This window comes from Fringilla coelebs (genome assembly GCF_963513975.1).
Source record: "Fringilla coelebs genome assembly, chromosome: 3".
Lineage (NCBI taxonomy): Eukaryota > Metazoa > Chordata > Aves > Passeriformes > Fringillidae > Fringilla > Fringilla coelebs.
In genome coordinates, this window is record NC_140030.1 from 58,065,558 (window position 1) to 58,085,012 (window position 19,455).

The 19,455-nt window shown below is 41.8% G+C and overlaps 1 protein-coding gene across 1 annotated transcript in view; it reads right to left on the reverse strand.

Annotated features, from left to right (window-relative positions):
* The window catches only part of FNDC1 (fibronectin type III domain containing 1), a 61,628-nt gene that overhangs the window by 9,261 nt on the left and 32,912 nt on the right, over nucleotides 1-19,455 (reverse strand). Inside the window, exons 9-15 of the mRNA XM_084203120.1 lie at nucleotides 18,223-18,335; nucleotides 16,339-16,450; nucleotides 14,945-15,328; nucleotides 10,260-10,325; nucleotides 8,217-8,378; nucleotides 6,038-6,268; nucleotides 5,536-5,644 (exon numbers count right to left, since the gene is read on the reverse strand). Coding sequence (XP_084059246.1) covers nucleotides 5,536-5,644; nucleotides 6,038-6,268; nucleotides 8,217-8,378; nucleotides 10,260-10,325; nucleotides 14,945-15,328; nucleotides 16,339-16,450; nucleotides 18,223-18,335 — 1,177 coding nt within the window. The remainder of the gene's footprint in view (nucleotides 1-5,535; nucleotides 5,645-6,037; nucleotides 6,269-8,216; nucleotides 8,379-10,259; nucleotides 10,326-14,944; nucleotides 15,329-16,338; nucleotides 16,451-18,222; nucleotides 18,336-19,455) is intronic.

Sequence of the window (19,455 nt, forward strand, 5' to 3'; positions counted from 1 at the left end):
TGCAGCTGATACCAGAAAACTACTCCTCTATTGCTTTCTGCAGCCAGTTCTGCCTTCAATTAATGAGTATATGATGATATGATGCTCATAAGCAACTAATGTTTTTGTTTGGTTTTTTTTAAAGACACATATGCTATGGCAAGAAGAAAACATTATAAATAGCAGAATTCAGCAAGGCTGTGCTTTTTGCTCATGCCCAGCTCAATCCTTTTGCTGGCAGAAAAATTTGCCCCTGTTTTTAACTACTGACCTAGATTTTTTTGTGCAAAAGAGGGTTTAGTATGTTTGGGGAAAGAGGAGAGGGAAGGCAAAAAGCCTCCCATATGCTTCTCCACTTCTGGCACCCAAGCAGAGCATGGCAGCCTGAGCACTGCTTTGATGCCAAGTTGCTGATGCTCTCATGGAGCACCTGCATTCATCCACACCTCCTTCACTAGCACTTTTGTCAACTGGATCAGGACAGGGGAGAGCAGCACAAGCCTGTCCATAGGGACAGGACACAAGGCAACAATTCCTCACTGTGGTTCTCAAAAGAGCTGCAGCACAGCACCAAGCTTACCTGACTTAGCTCAGTGTCTGCTGTAACTGCTTCAGAAGAGCAGGAGAAAAGAGTCTTCCAGGCCACACCTTTCCCATAGCCCTTCAAAGCACAGTGGAAAGTATGGATGCCTGATTTCCCACTGCCCCCAAAGAAGTATAATCAGATACCACCTTTCAACACAGTAGCACTGTCTGAGTTAATTAAATACACTTAATACACATGAATTAATGGTAGCCTCAATGCATTCCCATCAGACATACGAGTGCCATAAACCCCCTCAAAACAGAGAGAGCAGCCCAAGAACCTTGTGCACCTCTTTAAGTGGGGAAAAACACACAGATTTGTAGCCAATGCATCGTGCAGGAACTGATTACCTATGCAATCAGGACAACAGTGCATTCAGCTGTCCTGTTACACACACAGAAGCCCATCTAGGGCATATAATCGTTCATGTTGCCTGCCTGACTGTCTAAAAAAATAAATTATGTGATAAAAAAAAAAAAGAGTGATGAAGTCATGAGTACATTTTTCTTTGCTAAATTGCAAAATTCATTCCTAAGCCTTTATATACAGAAGAAAGCTCTAGTTGTACCAGAAAGAGAGCCAGATCTCATGATTTGCTGGCCTGTGATTTAAACATAGACAATGCTATCACTGCTGTATTAAGAAGGTCAATAAAATAATGCAGTTGGGATATATTTCTTTCTCAGACATGACAAATAAAAAAAGAAATTGCCAAAGCCATTCTACGTCCAGGAATCTGACATTTTGATTAGTCAGAATCCTTCAGCTGATGAATTTGCCAGGAAATCTCAAATCAGTATAACTTGACTGGTTTTCATCACATGGAAACATGGACAAAATTTATAATACGTAATTTGATTAACACTTTGCTCAGGCAGAACTGTATGAATTGCTACCATTAGGCACAGAAGAATCACAACAGATGCAGTACCATTTGTTGTTCATTTTCAATACAGGCAGCAAATAGGCTTTTCCTCCTACAAATAAACTTCCTTTGAGATTTTATGTACCAATTCTAGTGATACGTCAAGAAAGGACATAGTGGACTGTAACAGGGCATTGAATATATAACATGTTTTTTCATTCAGGCTACATGACCAGTCAGTCAGCATACCTGTCATTTAGAGCAAAATTATTCTTTGACTTAATTCAAGGTGTTGGAATTAAATAGCTGGCACTCACAGCGCCAAGTGAGATAATCACTCAGCATGATAATTAGGGAAGCAGCTTTTTAAAAAAAATTAGCTGCCCATTCCTTTTTCCTGACGTGCCAAAGGCATGCCTGCATGCATCCTCAGCCCTGCACTCTGCTCATGGCAGACTGAGATGGCAGGATGCACACCCACAGCAAGGGTTAAAATCCTCTGCCTACAGCTACACCATTCCTCCGTAAGGAAAATGTGTAAATCAGTGCCCGCAGGTTCACAGGCTAATGCAGTGTCTCCCTCCATCTGAAATGGCCCACGACTACATCCCTCATAATGGTTACAACTAATTTTATAACAAGATATTAGAGCCAAGCTGGCAGTGGAGCTTCCTACAGAGCTGGTTGTGAAGGAGGTATGTGCCACAAAGGGTATACCACTTGCACAGGGCAATGGTTTCATGGACATCTCAGCTCCTCTGTGTGGCCCTGGTGGCACAAAGCAGCCACCTGTGGTTGATGCCGCTTGTTGGACATACTGTGGTATTGTTTTAATGGAGCTATAGAAAGGAAATAGAAATTTTTGGTGCATCTGCCCCCCTGAAACAGAAGAACCAGGCTCTGTTTGCAGTTGTAAGCCCTGGGTAAATGTTTAAGAACCTCCTATGAAGTGCTCTGTACAACACTGGTAGCAGGCATTGTGGGATCAAAATAGCCCCAGACTGAACAAAACCTAAGTCAACAGAGAGAAAGATTTCAGAAGACATGGAGATATGGGGGTGAAAAACAGTGTTTTAAATAATGAGACTATCTAGCTACTCCCATCAGGCACTGACACAGCATTCCTGAAAAAGGCAGGGAAAAGTCTAACCATGCTCAGGAAGGGGACTGAAATGTTTATGGCAAGGATTATAATGTTTCTGACTGCATAAGACTGATTTAGGGGTTGAGCAGATGCTGTCCAGCCCTTTGCATCTTCTGTGACAGCTGAGAATTAAAGTTAGGGAAGGGACCTTGTCAAAACTACTGGTTTAAAGATTTAATAAAGTTTAAAGTCATTTTAGTGTTTACAATCACAAATCACAAGGAAGCAGCTCCTGTACCCACTGAAGCTGACCAGAGTTTCACTAATGGAAAAAACTTCCACTTCTCAAATGGAGGTCAGACCAGGCCTCAGGAGAAAATTTATGACATGGATTAAACATAGATTTCTGTTTTGTTTGTAGAACCTAAATAACAGGGAGATGTTTTCCAGGATATGTTGACGGCTTGAAATCTTCTCTGGTGCTGACTTCAGCCAGGATGCCAACCTGCTTCTCATACACTGTGCATGCTGCAAAATTGCACCACCCATAGCCCTACTGGGACACCCGGTAGCCAACAGCATCTGCTTACAGTAATTACTTAATCAGACATTTCTCACAAAATGCACTAACAATGCAGACACAAAATCTTTAGATTAACTTCAGCTTTCATGCCATATTTTCTTAGGCATGGTATCTTTTCCTAGTGGTTAGGGAGTTATTTTTAAGACAAAAGGTATGCAATCAATTCAGTCTGTGGGTTTGGAGAATGTAAATGAGAATGGCTGATACACAAAATGTCTCTGTTATAAAGATCCTTCATTCTCCACCACAGACCCCACATGAAGCCTTTATTGCCTTCACAGAGCACACAGGAGGGGCCAATGGATTATATCATGTTCAGGAGGATGCTGGAGAAACAATCTGATTAAATCAATAGCACCTGCTTGAACCTCCCTATCATGAAACAGAACCTTAATTTGACAAGACAGTCACTAGGTTCATGGAGATGCATGAATCCATAACCTTGCTGTTCCTATAAAACTCCATTCAAATGCAGACAAATTGTGACCTGAAGCCTGGAGTTAATGTACATCTCAGACATGCTGGCAGCTCAACTCCCACCAATTCCCCTGCACTGGGCATAGCACGGACAGCAGCTGCAGAACTCCTGTGAGATTTCACTGCAAGCACTCCTTCTGGTGTTCTGGAGCCCTTTAGGCGTTGGGTATGAGAAGCAGAGAGTTATCCCTGGCTTTCAACCCTGTCCTTTGGGCATCAGGAGAGGGAGACTGAAAGACTGAAGAGGTGAGGAGCTTCAGGTGGAAGGTAGAAATGGCACAGAAGCAAGAAATGCAGGGCTGCAGCCAGGAGAAGCAGGGGTGTAAAGGCAATGCCTCCCTGGCCTGCATGGGAGACAAAGTAAGAGAGGAAGAATGAATACTGGTAAAGGAGAAAAGGGCTGGGCATACAAAGGAATCTGGGATGTGGAGGCAGGAACAGATTCTAGCAGCAAGAGGAGAGTTGTTTAGGGAAAGGGAGTCCTCAAGTCATAAGGATGTAAATGTACAAAGGCAGAAGGGTCTGCATTCCATAGTGCTTCCATCATTATCCAGGAACAGGAGACCTCAAATCTCTATCATCTTGCTGTAACAGGTGAAACCCACAAGGAGCTGTGCCACATACCACCCTGCATCCATTTGTAACAACAAGGTTTTGTAAGGACAGCACGAGCACATGCAGAGTACACCGCTGAAGCTCTCCACTGTGAAGTAACTTTGCTTTAACACACCATGAACCGGACTCAAAGACTGTCACTAAGGTCTAGATTACCAATCTTCTGAATAAGTGGCCTTTTTCTAGCTCTTGGATATGTAAGAAAATGCCTCATGAAGCGTGTGATTGACATGGACAGAACAGGAGAGGATAAGATGGGCCATGTTTTCCTGTAACATCTTGTCTCTGTGCTTTTAACTCTGTAGGCGCTCTGAACGTGCTCATCCTGCTTCTCCATAATTAGAATTCCCCTGCTAATTTTCCAGGTCTTTGACACTGCAGGTGTCCTCTGCTGAACATGGCCCTTGTGCAGCTGCATAAGGAGCTGCTGCAGAAGTTGCTCGGGTTCTGGCCCTCCCAAGGAGATGCCATGTCCTCAGAACACTTTGGCTGGAGGGGAGTCTCTGTGGAGGAGACTTCCTTGAACATACTGGGATTTCTTGGCGCTTGGATGTTTCCCAGACAGCAACACCTTCCACCAGAGCCTCAGAGACTGCAGACAGCAGCATGTGAAGGGCTGAGCCCAAGGGAGCACCAAAGGAATTTCAGGCTCAGAATTTGAGAGACAAGTATGTGAGACACTGAGCATCTCTCTGAAGGAGTAATTTGAATGCAGTCCCTCTGTAGCTGTTCACTTTGCCCCCAGTCGCCACAAATTATTCCAGTGAAGCATGCCTTCTTGTTCCACCATTTCAGTCAGATCTTTTGTAAGATAAAGACCTAAAGCTCCTGCTAAACTGACTTCTGAGCCTCACCTTATACCACCAAGCCTTCTCTTCCAGCACATTTATGTGAACAGAAAGCAAAACCAGACGCACTTCCCCAGCAGCCTTCAGGCATCAAATCTTGGCCACACATATGTTGGAACGGCCCACATCACATCAAGTCAAACCATGGGTATATTTCAGCATATTTTAGTATATTTTAGTATACTTTCCCCCCCAACATTTGATTATCCAAAAGATTAGGAAATGCATTTTAAAACAATATTTTCTTTGTTACTGATATGTGTTTTCATGCGCACAAACATATATACATGTACACACTGCCATCTGCTCCAGGGTTAATACGGTAAAGATATCAGGCTGTTGTTGTGCAGTTTATAGAACAATTTTCTGTCCAACAGAATGAGTAAAATCTAAACCAGATGTAAACATTTATACTAAGACCAAGAAAAACAACTGACAATTCTCAAAATTTGTTTTATTTCCTCAACAGAACTGAAAAGGAGTGGATCAAATCCTTACCGTGTGTTGGGTTTCAGGTTCTCAATGGGCAAGTGAGTAGACCCTGCAGTCCTGGTTGACCACTTATTCTTTAAAAAGTCATCATAGGATGCGCTGTAAACCAGATAGCCTGTAAACAGGAAAGAGAAATAGTTCCGAGGATTCTAATTAAATTTTAAATAAATTATTTCCCTAGGTGTCGCAGTAAATTTTAAGGATTAAAGGGAGTTTAAACATCTTTGAATATGAAAGTAATTCCATGCCTAACTCTCCTGGAAAATCCTGGCCTGTAAGAATTTCTTATCATTAGCTAATAATGATGGAGCATTACATCAGAGGACAGCACCCAGTTGTGAATTCTGATTTTAAAAACAGCGAAGGCAAAAAGATGACAGAGGTAACGCATTCACTGTTTCAAGTGACACATTGATTGCGCCGACACTAGTACAAAAGGTCGTTTAGGAAAACCTTCCCCTTCTCCACTCTCCCATTGGGAGAGAAAGAGAAACCTTCAGGAGAGTACCTGTTACCATGTCTCCTTGAGCAGGTTTGGCCCAGTCCACAATGACAAAGGAGTGGCATCCTTCAACTGCCACAACTGTGATGTTGTGAGGGGCTTTCAGGGGACGCTGCTCTTTCTCCCTGAAGTCATTGGGAATGATTTCATCAAGGCTCTCCACTTGGAAATGTTCCAGGGCCTCTGTCAAGGAGCAGGGGGCTGCTGGATCCTTATTGAGATAGGTCACATAAGGAGCTAGAAAAGACAGGGAAGGGCAGCATTTAGTTAGCAGTTTGAGGTACCCCAGAGTAGCACACAGGCTGGCAATTTCCTAAAGAGAGTCAAGATTTGTGGTGCATTCTAAAATTCCTCCCCTTGCAGCCCAGAGACCACTGCCAACAAAGCATGGCTTACAGCCAAATTGATTGATGAGCAGGGGGAATGGGATGCCAACATTCAGGTTTACCTGCCCCACACCTACAATTGTACCAAGTTATGCAAAGATGGAAGGACTGTCTCTGCTACAAGCGGCGGAAGAGATCAGTCTGACTGCAGCACCCTCTGCACACTGCCTCCAGCTGCTCTGGAAGGTGGGATGAAAATGTCACCCAAATTCTGCCCTTCCAACATGGGAACAGATCCCTGCCAGGGCCTTCAATCATCTAAGACTTTACAGGGGTTGGTTCTTACACAAACATCCTGAAGTTGGAGCAAAACAACAAAAGAAGTGTGAAGAATAATTCCAAGGTGAAGTCCAAGCAGTTTAAAGGATTGTTGTGGTCCCCTGGGTACTAAGGGACCAGGAGCCATGAGTCCCTACCTTCCAGGCATGTGCTCCCAGCCTGTAACTTCTATTTTTAAAAGCTTTATACTGACTGGAATTGCACTTCAGTTCAGGAAAAGATTAAACCATCTTTTTATTGCCTTAAAAGTCACCGTAACATTCAAAGGAAGGACTATAAAACTTGCTTTGGAAATGTTTATTCAGTTGCAATAATACAATTCATTGAAATGGTAATATTATTTCCCTAGTGCCTTGAAATGTTCATAAACCAACGTTTCTTGGTTTATCTTATTGGATTTCATGCCCTAAAGGAATTTTTTCCAGATCTTGCAATGAAGTTAATTTTAGCCTCTCCAGCTAAATGAATCAAGAAGCACTGTCAGTGAGAGAACTGAATAGAAACATCATGAAATTGCTTGGACAGGGAAACTGAAGATGCACTGGAAAAAGTTTTGGCATATATAAAAACAAATCTTTTACTCCAGCAGCAGAGTTTCACTCTAAGCCACATGAAACTTGTGGATATTGGAAGGGAAGCCAAGACATGTCAGAGATGATTCTCCATCCCCTGAACTCTTTTCTGAAATGCCAGGTGAGTCAGCAGCTGGCTTGACCTCAGTTCAAGTGCCAGAAATATGTAAAGGGCTGTAGGGGGTGTCACCAGCCTGGGGTGGAGGCTGGAATGTTCTCTACAATCTCCAAATCCCTCTCTTCTGGCCCCCAGCTGACATAGAAGCAGAGCAGCTCTGAAGTCAGTGCTGCAACACCAACCTACACACTTGGATGGCTCATGTACACTGGAGACATGGCTCATGTAATGGGGGTTCCTTCTACTGAGAAAACCTTCAAATACCAAAATCATATTTATCTCTACCGGACTTATTTTTTTGGCAGTTCATATCCAAAGTACCATCCATTCATTGACTTTGAAGCACCCTTTGAAGCACCCATGCTTGTGCAAGGTGGCTGAAATCACTGGGGTTGAACAGATCAGTGGAAAAGAATCAGGTCCCCCAGAGGAAGACTCACACCTAGGTGGAGACTTGCCCTGCTGGAACTGCTGGTGTGAAGTTAGATGCAGTTAAGCTGAACTGGTGCAGACACTCCTGCTCTCTTACTAACTTCAGCTAGACCAAACACAATGCAGAACACAGAACAGGGCACTTACACTGAAAGAGTACAAAGAGGTTTTAACTGGTTCAACAAAATCATCGTGGGCCCACACATAGACATGCAAGCACTGAAGCAAGGAAAAAAGTCCTGCTGTTTGGGTTTCCAAGGTGGCAATCCTTAAAAGGACCACACGCATGTCTGCTGGATGTGTTTGTGCAACGGTCTCAGCTGAAGGGCTGGCCTTGCTGGAACAAGAATTCTTTGCAGCACAAGTAGTAAGCTAGATAAGCCAAAGGGCATCCTTACCAGTGAAGCGTTTCTTCCCAGCAATGTCATATTCTGACACAGGGCCAGTGCCACCAACGCCAGTCTCCGGATAGACAACCTCCAATTCTGTTGTTGTAGAAGCAGTGGTAGTGGTGACAGTGGTGGTGGTTGGGGGCAAAGTGCTCTCAAAAAACTCGTAGTCTTGAGAGGAAACACAAGATGAAAGTGTTAGCATGCTTAATCTAATTTTGGCTTAACTATGAGAAGGGAAACAATTCTGTCACCAGCCAAGTCCCAAAGAAGTGCTACACACCCCGCCCGGTGGGGCCACTGCACACCCCTTACAGAACTCTATGTCAAGGTTGGTCAAACTTCAGCCTTGCAATGGTTTCTACCAAACTCATGGACAGGGAGAACAGTCTTTGCCCCAGAATACTCATGTCACTGCTGATTTAGACCTCACTCACACAGTTAAACAGGACAAAAATTAACGAATGCATTTGTAAAGCAATATCTGAATGTATATCTGCCATCTCCTCTCACAAACCCCAAGAGAAGATGGCACAGTAATTGAATCCCTGGCCTAAGCCCTCAGATGCCAAAGGAAGTAGAGAAGGGAGAGAAAAAAAAGACTTTCTAAGAAAACTCTGTGTTGCAATTCTAAAGCCCTAGAGGTGGTTCACACTGCTCTCAAACCCTCCTGTGACGGGAGGTGCAGAGTCCAGAACTTTCCATTTGTGATCCCTGCAGGGCCATGAAGGAAGGCAAACTGTCCCACGTGAGTCTCATGATGTTCAGTCCTATTAAACTCAGTGCTCTTTGAAAAGCTGCTGTGCTACCTGACTGCCACACAAAATGAAGGGAAAGGAACATTTGGCATCTCTGCCATGACCTCATGCAGGCTGGGGAACTCAGCTCTTGACTTTGAGTGTTTTGTGCTTAAACTGCTAAAGCATGTGTTTTCTGCTGGTGACCTGTACCTAAGGGGAGGCCTGGCAAAAGACCTGTGCACCGAGGATATTCTGCATCCATGGAGATGTTAGGGAAATGGGATGTATGTCCTGTGCAGTTTCTGATTCATCCCCTCCTCTCCACATTCTAAATGTCAGTTTCAGTATGAAGTGATCAGAATTAAAAGTACAGATGTCAATAATATCTTCCACTCAGCTGCTGCACTCTCTTTTTAAATGTTTTTCTGTTGTTGATTAGACTTAAGATCCAGTTATACAACCACAAATAAAAAAAACTTTCATTGTTCTAGAGTCATAAATTCTACTAAAAAACTTTTTGTTTAACTGAGGTCTGTACTAATCCACTTCCATATGTGGGGGCAGGAGCAGAAATTTGAGGACTAAAAGAGATAGAACATCCGATGTCACTGATGGCAGAAAGTGAATTTCAGTTCCAGTAACTGAGAATTTGCATTCCCTATGCAAACTTACAATTAAATGCTGTGACTTGATGCTTCCTCTTTAGCTAAGTTTTGTATGTCCTTGATTACAATATCAAGATGGCATGAATCTAACTCTAAAAAAAAGATTTCCCTCTTTTCCTTTCATCTGATTTCAAATCTCTTTGATAGAAATTCCATAAGAATTAAGCAGATTATTTACTTTATATGTAGGTGATCTTATTCAGTATGAGCATGCTTAATTGTCCAAATGCAGACTACACATTAAAGAAACAACTCACTAAGGCGTTTTGATTGTTCAGGGCTTGAATGTTATTTGGATTTTGTATTTTAGAGGATGTAATTGACTTTGACAGGGCTGGGGTTAGAAGTTGTACCAGAGAAAGTAAATCTAGGATTGAAGCAGTGTCTGTATGACACAACTCTGAAAAGTAATTTATTTCCTCAGTAGGTTCCTGTTAGATAGCAGGACTGATAGAAAGGGACTTTTATGTCCAGAAACAGATGGGTTTAGATCCTTTCTCTTCATGTGTAATGCCGAACCATTTTCTCATCACCACTTGCTTAAGCTCCCATTTACCAATCTGCCTCTTTGAACCCAGTTCCAAAGAAAAAAGACAGAGAAAAAGGCAACATGTCACTTGCAATAGACTCCTATAGTTAAGCCATACCATCATCGTATATCACATAAGCTTCTGGAGTTGCTGTCACATCTGAATCCAGTCCTGAGAATGTATCTATTGACAGAGAAAGAAAAAAAATGCTGTAAGAATTCAATAAAATAATTCTGGAATAAAGTTTAATATAAAAATATTTAGCCAGTGGAATTGTAAAGAAAAAGATAACTTCCTGGTTTCTAGATAATGCAGTGACAGTCTGCCCTGCACATTGAGAATAGCAGATGAGAAGCTAAGTGCAGTAGTCAGGAGTTCTGCTGGGGGAAAACAGGTTCAGGGCTGCTACATAAAGTTAAGAGTAATCACCTTCCAGAAGCTCTGCTCCAGGCCCCAGCTGCTCTGGGGCAAAGGTAGGCTGCCAGCAACTATATAATGATCACATCTGGATTTGACAATATTTTATAGTCTCAGAAGCAGCAAATGTGAAAACGTTGTATGCCAAAAAAAACCAACCAAGGAATTAAATATTTCTACCCAAACATTTTTGTGGAGGTATAAAAAAAAACAACCCACAGAGCCATGACATCCATAGACCATGTCAATGGTCTTGCAAGGAATGCAGCCCAAAAGGAATGGATTTGTAGACTGAAGTAATTAGTGCTGGATTTTCTGGGGTTTTACTCTGCACTAGCTCTACTCTGATCCTATGGAATGGCTGCCCATTACAGGTTGGGCCACATGGGTGTAATCCTGAAGCACTGCTCTGCATTGGTTTCATCCAGCATGAATTCAGTTCAGGAAATCAGAGTGAGATTGCTCTAGGATGCAAATGAAAGCATAGCAAGGACAGATGATTACAAGGTGCACATCAAAAACTCCCTACTGATCCACCCCAAAACCCAACGCAGATGCACCAACAGACCTCCCAGCTGACTATTCCTTGATATTATCTCATCCTCTCTGCAGGACATGACTCCAGCTCCAGATACATCAACCATCAAGTACCTCATCTGTTGAATCCCAAAGGCTTTCCTGCACACTCTGAGGAAAGCTCCACGTTATTCAGGGAAGCCAAAGAGTACCCAAAGCTCAGCACAGTCATAAAAAGCCACGCAAACAAAGCAAAAGCACTGTGCTGCAGGTACCATCAGAGGTCTCCAACGTAATGCTGGGGCTGGGGAGTGGCCAGCATGTGAACAAAGATAAGAGAAAGACAGCTTTGACCCAGAACTGCCAACAGTGCAAAGTTTCAACTGCCAATGTTAAATAGCTCACAAATATAATCTGAATGATACATTTTAATTTTGCTGATTTTTTTTTTTAGAACCAACAATTACTGTATAACTGCTTTTTTCCTCCTAAAATAATTTTATTTTAAATACACAGTGTGATTTTAATGCCCAAAAAAAACTTTAAAACACAGGAAATTGGTTTATTCTTGTCAGACTTTCATATATGAGAATATGACATTTCCTCATGGTAGACTTCTGCAGCCACTCTTCAGGAGATGATCTCCTTGGAAGTCACTTGGCTTCTCTGAAGGTAGTCAGTCCCAAAGCAGATTCTTTGCTGAATTCTGCAGATCTACCCACAACTGGCCAACATCAACCAACATCCATAATGTATATACTTACCTTTGACTGCCAACATCCAAGGAATCAAGAGGATCAGATATGCAGAAATTTGAAACCTTCCATGGGCAGATTTCAACTCATCCATGGTTATTAGTTAGTAAGTGTTTGGACTATCTACAGTCCAGCAAAGCCAAATTTCATTTTCTATTTTTGTACTCAGTTTCAGTGACTGTGCTTGTTTAGCATTAGCTGTGTCATGGTGACAATAAGAGTACTTCCCAACAGGCCTCTCATTTTATTATTTTCTGTACATACTCCAGCTGCAGCTCTTCACCTTGCTCCATCACCCTTTGCTGCATCTCTTGAGTAAACCCTGCCTGTAACAAATGGGGCCAAATCTTCCTATGACCACTTGCCACAGACTTTTGGCATCTGTAAGGACAGTCTTGCTGTCTGACTTGTCTTACAAATTCCATCACAAGATTTTATCACCCGTACCGCGTGGCTAAGTCTCCATCTGTTTTTCTCTTTGTGAGTTCATGAATAAAGTTTAGTTGATTTCACTGACAAATCATGCTTGTGTGGCCAAACTCCTCCTTGAAAGTTAAAGACTGATGAATATAGTGAAAAGCTGGTAATAAATTCTGCTGGATCAAGGAAAAATCCTGCCAGAGATAAAAGAATTTGCCAAAGCTTAAGCAGAACATTTGGAGCTGGGTTTTGGCACTTGCACACCCTGTCTGTTTGTAAGTAAAGCACTTAGCAACAAATATCAAGCTTTGGCAGAAAAAGTATTTCACTAAACAATGTGGAGTAATTTCTAGACTCAGATTAAAGGGAAAGACAAGATAAAAATATAATTTAAAGTAGTTTGGAAATGGTCAAGTGAAAACTGCATTGTTTTGATAATTGAAGCAGTAGTTTACCCCTCTTGAAATATACACTTCCCTTGTTAAACAGTAACAGCCATCATAAAATAAATACCACAAAGATCTTTACTTTTCTAGCAAGTTCCTTTGTGGAACAGGCAGGCAGACTGTTTTCCTGTGTTTATCTAATCTTGAAGAAGCAGGTCACTAGGATTTAAAAAAACTGGAAAAGACTATTTAGAGAAGCTTTCAAAATTTCCAGGTAGGGACTAATATTGCAAAAACTATAAGGTAATTAGCCTTAAGAACCAGGTAAGAAGCAGAAATCCAGCACCATCCTTTCAGTCTTCCACTCTGAGGCATTGGCAGACATACTGTCAAAATGCCAGCCAGTTTACGAGTTACTTCAAGGCCACTCTCATTGAACACACAGCCTGAATAAAAACTTAATTTTCATTCGTGCCTCCATCATGTTCAAAGATTCAGCAAGCCCATCTGGTAGAAGGCAAAAAGCCCAAGCAAAATTTTTTGTGTGTTCAGAAAATCACATGAAAATTCCCCAGCCCACAACTCTGCTAAACGTAACACTGCAAAGGATTTTGTTGCTCAGCTTCTGGAGCCTCCCTTCAGTTTAACCCCAGACATGTGTAATGAAATTCTACTGTTCTTATAATGTGTATTCTCAGAAGAGGTCCTCCAGGTACCAAACAGCACAGGCCAAAAAAGAGGAAACGTTACAGGATGTACTCAACATCTAAGGTAAGTAAAAGGAGCTGAGGGGTGTGGGAAGGATTCTAACTACCAAAAATCATGGCTCCCTTTGGGCAACTTTGAAAGTATGAGATTGACTATATTTGTAAGACTTTGGTAAGTACAGTTAAGAACTATGAACTTTCCATAGAGAAAAGCAAAACTTTTCATATTAATATTTAATGATGATATGATTTTTACATGCATACGTGTATGTGTGTGTGTGTGTGTGTGTGTGTACACATCTGTGCATATCTACACATGCAAGCATGCTTCAATAACTGCACAGTGTCAGAGGTGGCTAATTGTTAATAAATACTAACACGCTATTTCACTGTAATTTCACCTGCACAAGGAACTGACATCTCTGACTTATTAACTGTCTTGGACCGCTAGTAAGGGGATTTTGTTTTCTGCTTCTGAGATCTTCGCACAAGATGCCATCCTTAGACTCACTGTGAGTTGCCAGAGCCGCACCTTTCTTTATCACTGCCCTTTTCAAAGTGATAGTTCAGCTTCCTAGGCCATGGTTTTGTGACCTACTTGTATATCTACTTTGACTTAAGAGACTCAGGTGTATAGGAGAAAGGTAAAGGGGCTTCATGACCCATTAAAACTGGCTGCTACAGTTGTCAGATGTCTGCCAACCTGCTGGTAAAGTTATGGCTGTGCTGCTATTGCCCATTGGTAGAATGAGGTGAGGATTACCTACAAATAGGAAGGGTAAGGGACTACCATGGTGGACACTGATCTGGTTTGGCAAAATAAGCAGCTAACTCACTTGCAATCCAGGTGCTGAAAGCATAAAACACAACAGGGAACAGACTCAACACCAAAAGACTCTAGTGCATTTATATGTGTTTACATTGGATTTCAGTTTGGCACCACAACCTAAGCTTGTATAACTGCAACAGGGAAAAATGACATGCACTGACACTGGTTCATATCTTCAGATATTAAAGAAATCAGTGTACAGCTCTCTGCCTTATCTGTACAGAGCCTGGGTTGCCTTTCACCAGCTTCATCTGTGCTGCATTCCTGCTAGACAATCTATATCCAAGGGCTGGCAAGAGAACAAGAATCTCACTTTGCAAATGCTCTTTCCATCATGGTTCAAAAGAGAGACTTTTCAGAATTCTTTGTGATAAGTGAACACAAAATAGAAAAAATTTACAGCTCCTCCAGCTCCTACCCTGTCCTGAAATGGAATAAGAAAAACCTGTATGTAAGTGCTCTGATGACAAGGCTACTGCCTATACTTGTTCCCCTGTGAATGAACATATAAAAATGGATCCAACACAATGTAAGAAATTTGCTGAAAACAACACAATTTCACAAAAAACCTCAGCTTTGGTGAAAGTTGGTGTTTTCCAGTAAAAATCCATTTAACATCCAAACCCTCCTTCATGAGCTCCAATCTCAGCTCCCACCTTATCAAACGGACCAAAATCTTCAGAGGCAGATTCTCCACCATTCCACATCCGTGTAACTGCGCTGCACAAACAGCACAGCCATGGAAATTCAAACAGCACAAAAGGAAATTTACCTTCTGCATTGCACTCTGGCAGGCCATCAGACCCCAGGAGCAAGTTGCCTTCATCATCATACTCCCCATAGGTGCCTGGAGGACAGGTTGGTGCGGGCTTCTCGGTGGGTGGCTCCGTGGTGGTCGGTTCGGGAGTGGTGGTGGTGGTGGTTGTAGCAACAGTTGTTGTAGTGGTTGTGGTGGTTGTGGTGGTAGTTGTGGTAGGTATTGTTGTAGTAGTAGTTGAGGGAGTGGTTGTTTTCTTGATCATTTCAAGACCAATCAGAGGCTTTCCTCCAAGGCTTATTATTGGTTTATCTTGTGCACTCGCTACAGGTTTACTAAATCTGCTATGTCCAAACAAAGGCAATCCATCAGGACTCACCATTGGAGCACCCTTTTCATCTAAGAGAGCAGAACAAAACAAAAAAATCTCACGATTAATCCACTTCAGGCTTATAGCATTAAGTGTTACTGTGTTTTATCACAGTAGATGTCCCAAAAGCACTGAACAGTGAATAGAGCCCTCTGTAAGTAAACTGACAGAGAAGGAGAGTGTTACTTAGGAAAGAGCCATGGCTAAGGAAGCTGGAAACTGGTTCAGAAGAACCTCAAAAAAACCACAGTGGTGTTCACATTTTTCAGCTGTTTGATAAACACTCCAGGGAAGTTTCATTTCAGAATCACAATGTGCAGACAATGATGGCATTTCATCTAAGTCACTCTCATCAACTAACTGTTGATGAAATGTATGATGAATCCATATTCTGCTCCTTAATGTCAAACACGTGCAAGGAAAATCTGGGATGAGCTGGCAAGATGCTGTCACTGCAGTCAAACTTGTGTGCCAAATTCTGGGTACTGTAAATATTCATGTTAATATAGACTGGTTAACAATAGGCACTGAATTTGTATTCAAGAGATCTGTACAGATGGACTGACATGCAAACAGCAGTCTTCAGAAGAAAGCCGACTTCAGAAGAAATAGGGTTTCTTACTATATGGGGTCAGCTTTAGAAGAAAAAAATGAAATAAACACATCCATATGGCTGGTACAGTGCTAGCACTGGGGAGTAATTATTCCTATGTATACAAAGATATGAGCAATCATCAACCCTTATTCTACTCATCAGTCCTTATTGTGGCTCAGTTCTGCAGTCCTTTCTAATGCTGATACAAGTGAGCTGGACTCGAGTGATTCTTGCTGCCTGTTACTCTGGAGTCTCACAGGGTGACTCAAAGGCTCCCCAGGTCCTGCAATGTGCTGACTGTCTGGTGGAGACTTGAGGTACAAGCAACTCCAAATGGCTTGCATGGCACCTGGGGACTGCTGAAACATTCAACAGCTCAAAGATTTGTACCATGTGTGCAACTGCTATAGAGCTTTTCTCTGTAGGAAGGAAGTTGTAACTTACCAACAATTGTACGTCCATCCCCTCCTAATTTCACTCGGAGAGGGTTGCCTTGGGAGTCTTGGAGGTATTTTCCTTCAGCATTTAACACTAGCCCTCGGTCAAGATCTACAATCTAAAAGCAATAGATGGACTCAAGTTTAGCTAACCCAAGAGAAGGTGAAATGAAATTTCACAGCAACAGAAATCCTGGGGAAATTCAGACACTAAGTATGATGTTTAGGAATGGCTACAACACACTGGAACTTTTAAAACCAAGTGTATAGTAATCGCTGAAATATCACAGCTGAAGAAAGCAGATTCCCAGGAACTGGGGCCCAGAGCTGCACAGCCATATTCATATCACCTACTGTAGCTCTTGTGAGCAAATGAGCAAATCCCTTGATTTTCTTGGGCTGTGCAACTCCTAAGGTGAATTCCTGTAATACTGATTTTGGTATGATGATGAGCCATTTTGAAGATGGGATTTAGAATTATGTCTAACTAAAAAAAAAAAAGTTAAATATTACACTAGTTACTTTATTTTGAAATGGCAATGAAAACAAAGTAGCTAAGATTTTAATTGTGGTAGGAGACTGAAGAAAAGCCTCTGTCTTGTAAAGCAAATATATCTGAGAGCTTGGACTGAATTCCAGAGCTCACTGCAGTTAAAATTCAGTCCTTTTTGCTATTTCAACCCAAAATAGCTGAACTTTATGCTGTTTTAACCTGAGGTAACAGACACTCAGCCACAGAACACAAAAATGCAAAAGGTGTTAAGTACTATGAGGAAATTGGGAAGGAGACAGAAACAGCAATTCCAGGTTGGCAAGAAAGACTTACATCTGGTGCTGAGAAAAAGACTGCAGCAGGAAGGACAGCAGATTATGAGATCAGTCTCTCAAGCCCTCCAGGCACCAGATTTGGTATAGATCCTCTTGCTTTGCAAGGTGTTCATCCTGCTAGCAGCAATGCCTTCCCCTCAAGAGGCAGAGAAATGCCCCATGGCATTCCAAGGACCTTCCTAGCCCACTTTCTGCAATCCATTTGAAGGACTTTGGGCAAAAAGTCTCAAAATGCCTCCCTTGAATGTGACACACCTGGTGCACTTTCTAATGTTCCTCTAATGAAAATGGTAAGACTGAAGTGGCCATAAAATAAATGTCTTTATGCGTCATGCCCTGTGCAAGCAGCTCTGCTGATGCCAGGGAGGCTGATCACAGAATCCTACTGCTCAGCACTTGGGAAAACATGCAGGAAGAAGAACCAGTTCCTTCCTTTGCTTTCCTTGGTTAAAAACTCATTGTAAAGGATGTTAAAAGACAATGTGTGGGCACGTATGCAGCTTGTGGGGCTTTCCTGTCAATGGCATTTGAGCTCTTCTGCATATACCTCTGGAAACATGAGTAAACAAAAACCTACATAAATGCATTTAATGCATTATGACAGTTATGGAGACACTTTTTATTTCAGAAGTCTTGCTCAGGAGCTTCTACCTGGAGTAGAGTCTGGGAGAAGCATTGCTGAACACATCTTTCACAGCAGCCATTCCAGGCAATCTCCACTCACACTGCACAGCAGACAAGAGCCCACTGTGTCAAGAGTCCCTGAGTCACTGGGGAGCACAAATCTCATTGACTTTGATGAAAAAATGTTTCTCTAAATTTAACAGGAGGAATGTTATAGTTTAAAACTCAACCCATCAGGCTGTAAATTTAAAATGTTAAAATAACAAACCCCAGAATTTGTCATTAGATTTCAGTGGAACAGTGGAAACTAAACCACTAAGTATAGCTTCACTTTAAAGCTGCATTGACTGAGGACACTGTTTGCCTGTCTTTTCTTAATGAAAATACAAATACAATAAAAGGCCAAAACATCTTGAATTTAGAGAGAAGGTCACCCTACCCACTTTGCTCCTTGAGGGCCATTGATTACTTTCTGTCCACTTGGTTTTCCATTACCAGGAATTACTTTACCATTTCCATTTTTCGTTGTAAGATTTGGTCTGCCATTATAACCTGAAACAGGGAAGAAAACACACTATTCTGAAGAAAGCTGTGCAACCTACAAGCCATATTTTAAATTGCAAATAAATGCATTTTCTGGCTGATCTGAGTATAAACAAGAACAGAAAGAGGCCTCACCACATTCCACAAACCAGGCACTCCACTTCTTCTTGGAGCAACTGTTGTGACACTGTCAGATTTTTGCAACTGACACAAGAATCTGAAATTGTTTTTCTGAAGAAATTAAACACTCATTGTTCATCTCTATCTTGTTTATTTGGTCTCTCTATTTTATTTTTTTTAAGAAAGCAGGGCAACATTTCTTCATGGCACTACAGTCATTAAAATAGTTGTGATCTTTGTAAGTGATCTTTCAGAAGTGGGATGAAGGAAGAAACCATAATTAAATACAACTACTTGTTCAATCCTATCCTTATATAAAGCCGTAGTGACAAACTGAAAGGAGAGGGCATAGGAATTATCTCTACTCCTATATTTTTAACCTGGAAAATGAAGGAATCTCCTTCTCTAGCTGAAAAACCACTGCTAAACAGAAGTACACTCATGTCAGAAGTGGAGAAGCAGTAGCACTGAGCTGTAGGCCCCCCAGCAACTTTCACATCTTATCTTAGAGACTTGCTCCCAGAAAAATATAATGGGAAAAAATATAGACTGGGAAAAAAAATTAACTGAACATTTGTTGCTTATAACTTCACAATTGCATTGCTAGTAGTAACCTTAAAAACCTCCATACAGAAATCTGTTTTATTTTTTCAGCCATCCATCTCATCCCCCATGGTATTATTCAAGGTCTACTCCCATCTTAAAGCTCTTTAAGCTAGTGAATCTCTACACAACACTGAGTCTGACTAAAGCATAACAGATGCAGCAGCCCCAGCTGCACAGTCCTCACTGTGTAATAGGGAGGGCCACTTTGAACCAAACATTACTACCTACAGATTACACAGAAGGCACTTACTAAAACATTCAGGTCACTAAATACTATTTTGGATGTCCATGCATTGGAGGGACAAAAGGTATTTCTACCTAGCAAGGTCGCTGAGGCTGTCAGGGATTTTCCACAGGTGACATGAGGAATAAATACCTTGATCTGTAAAGGACCCTCTATTCT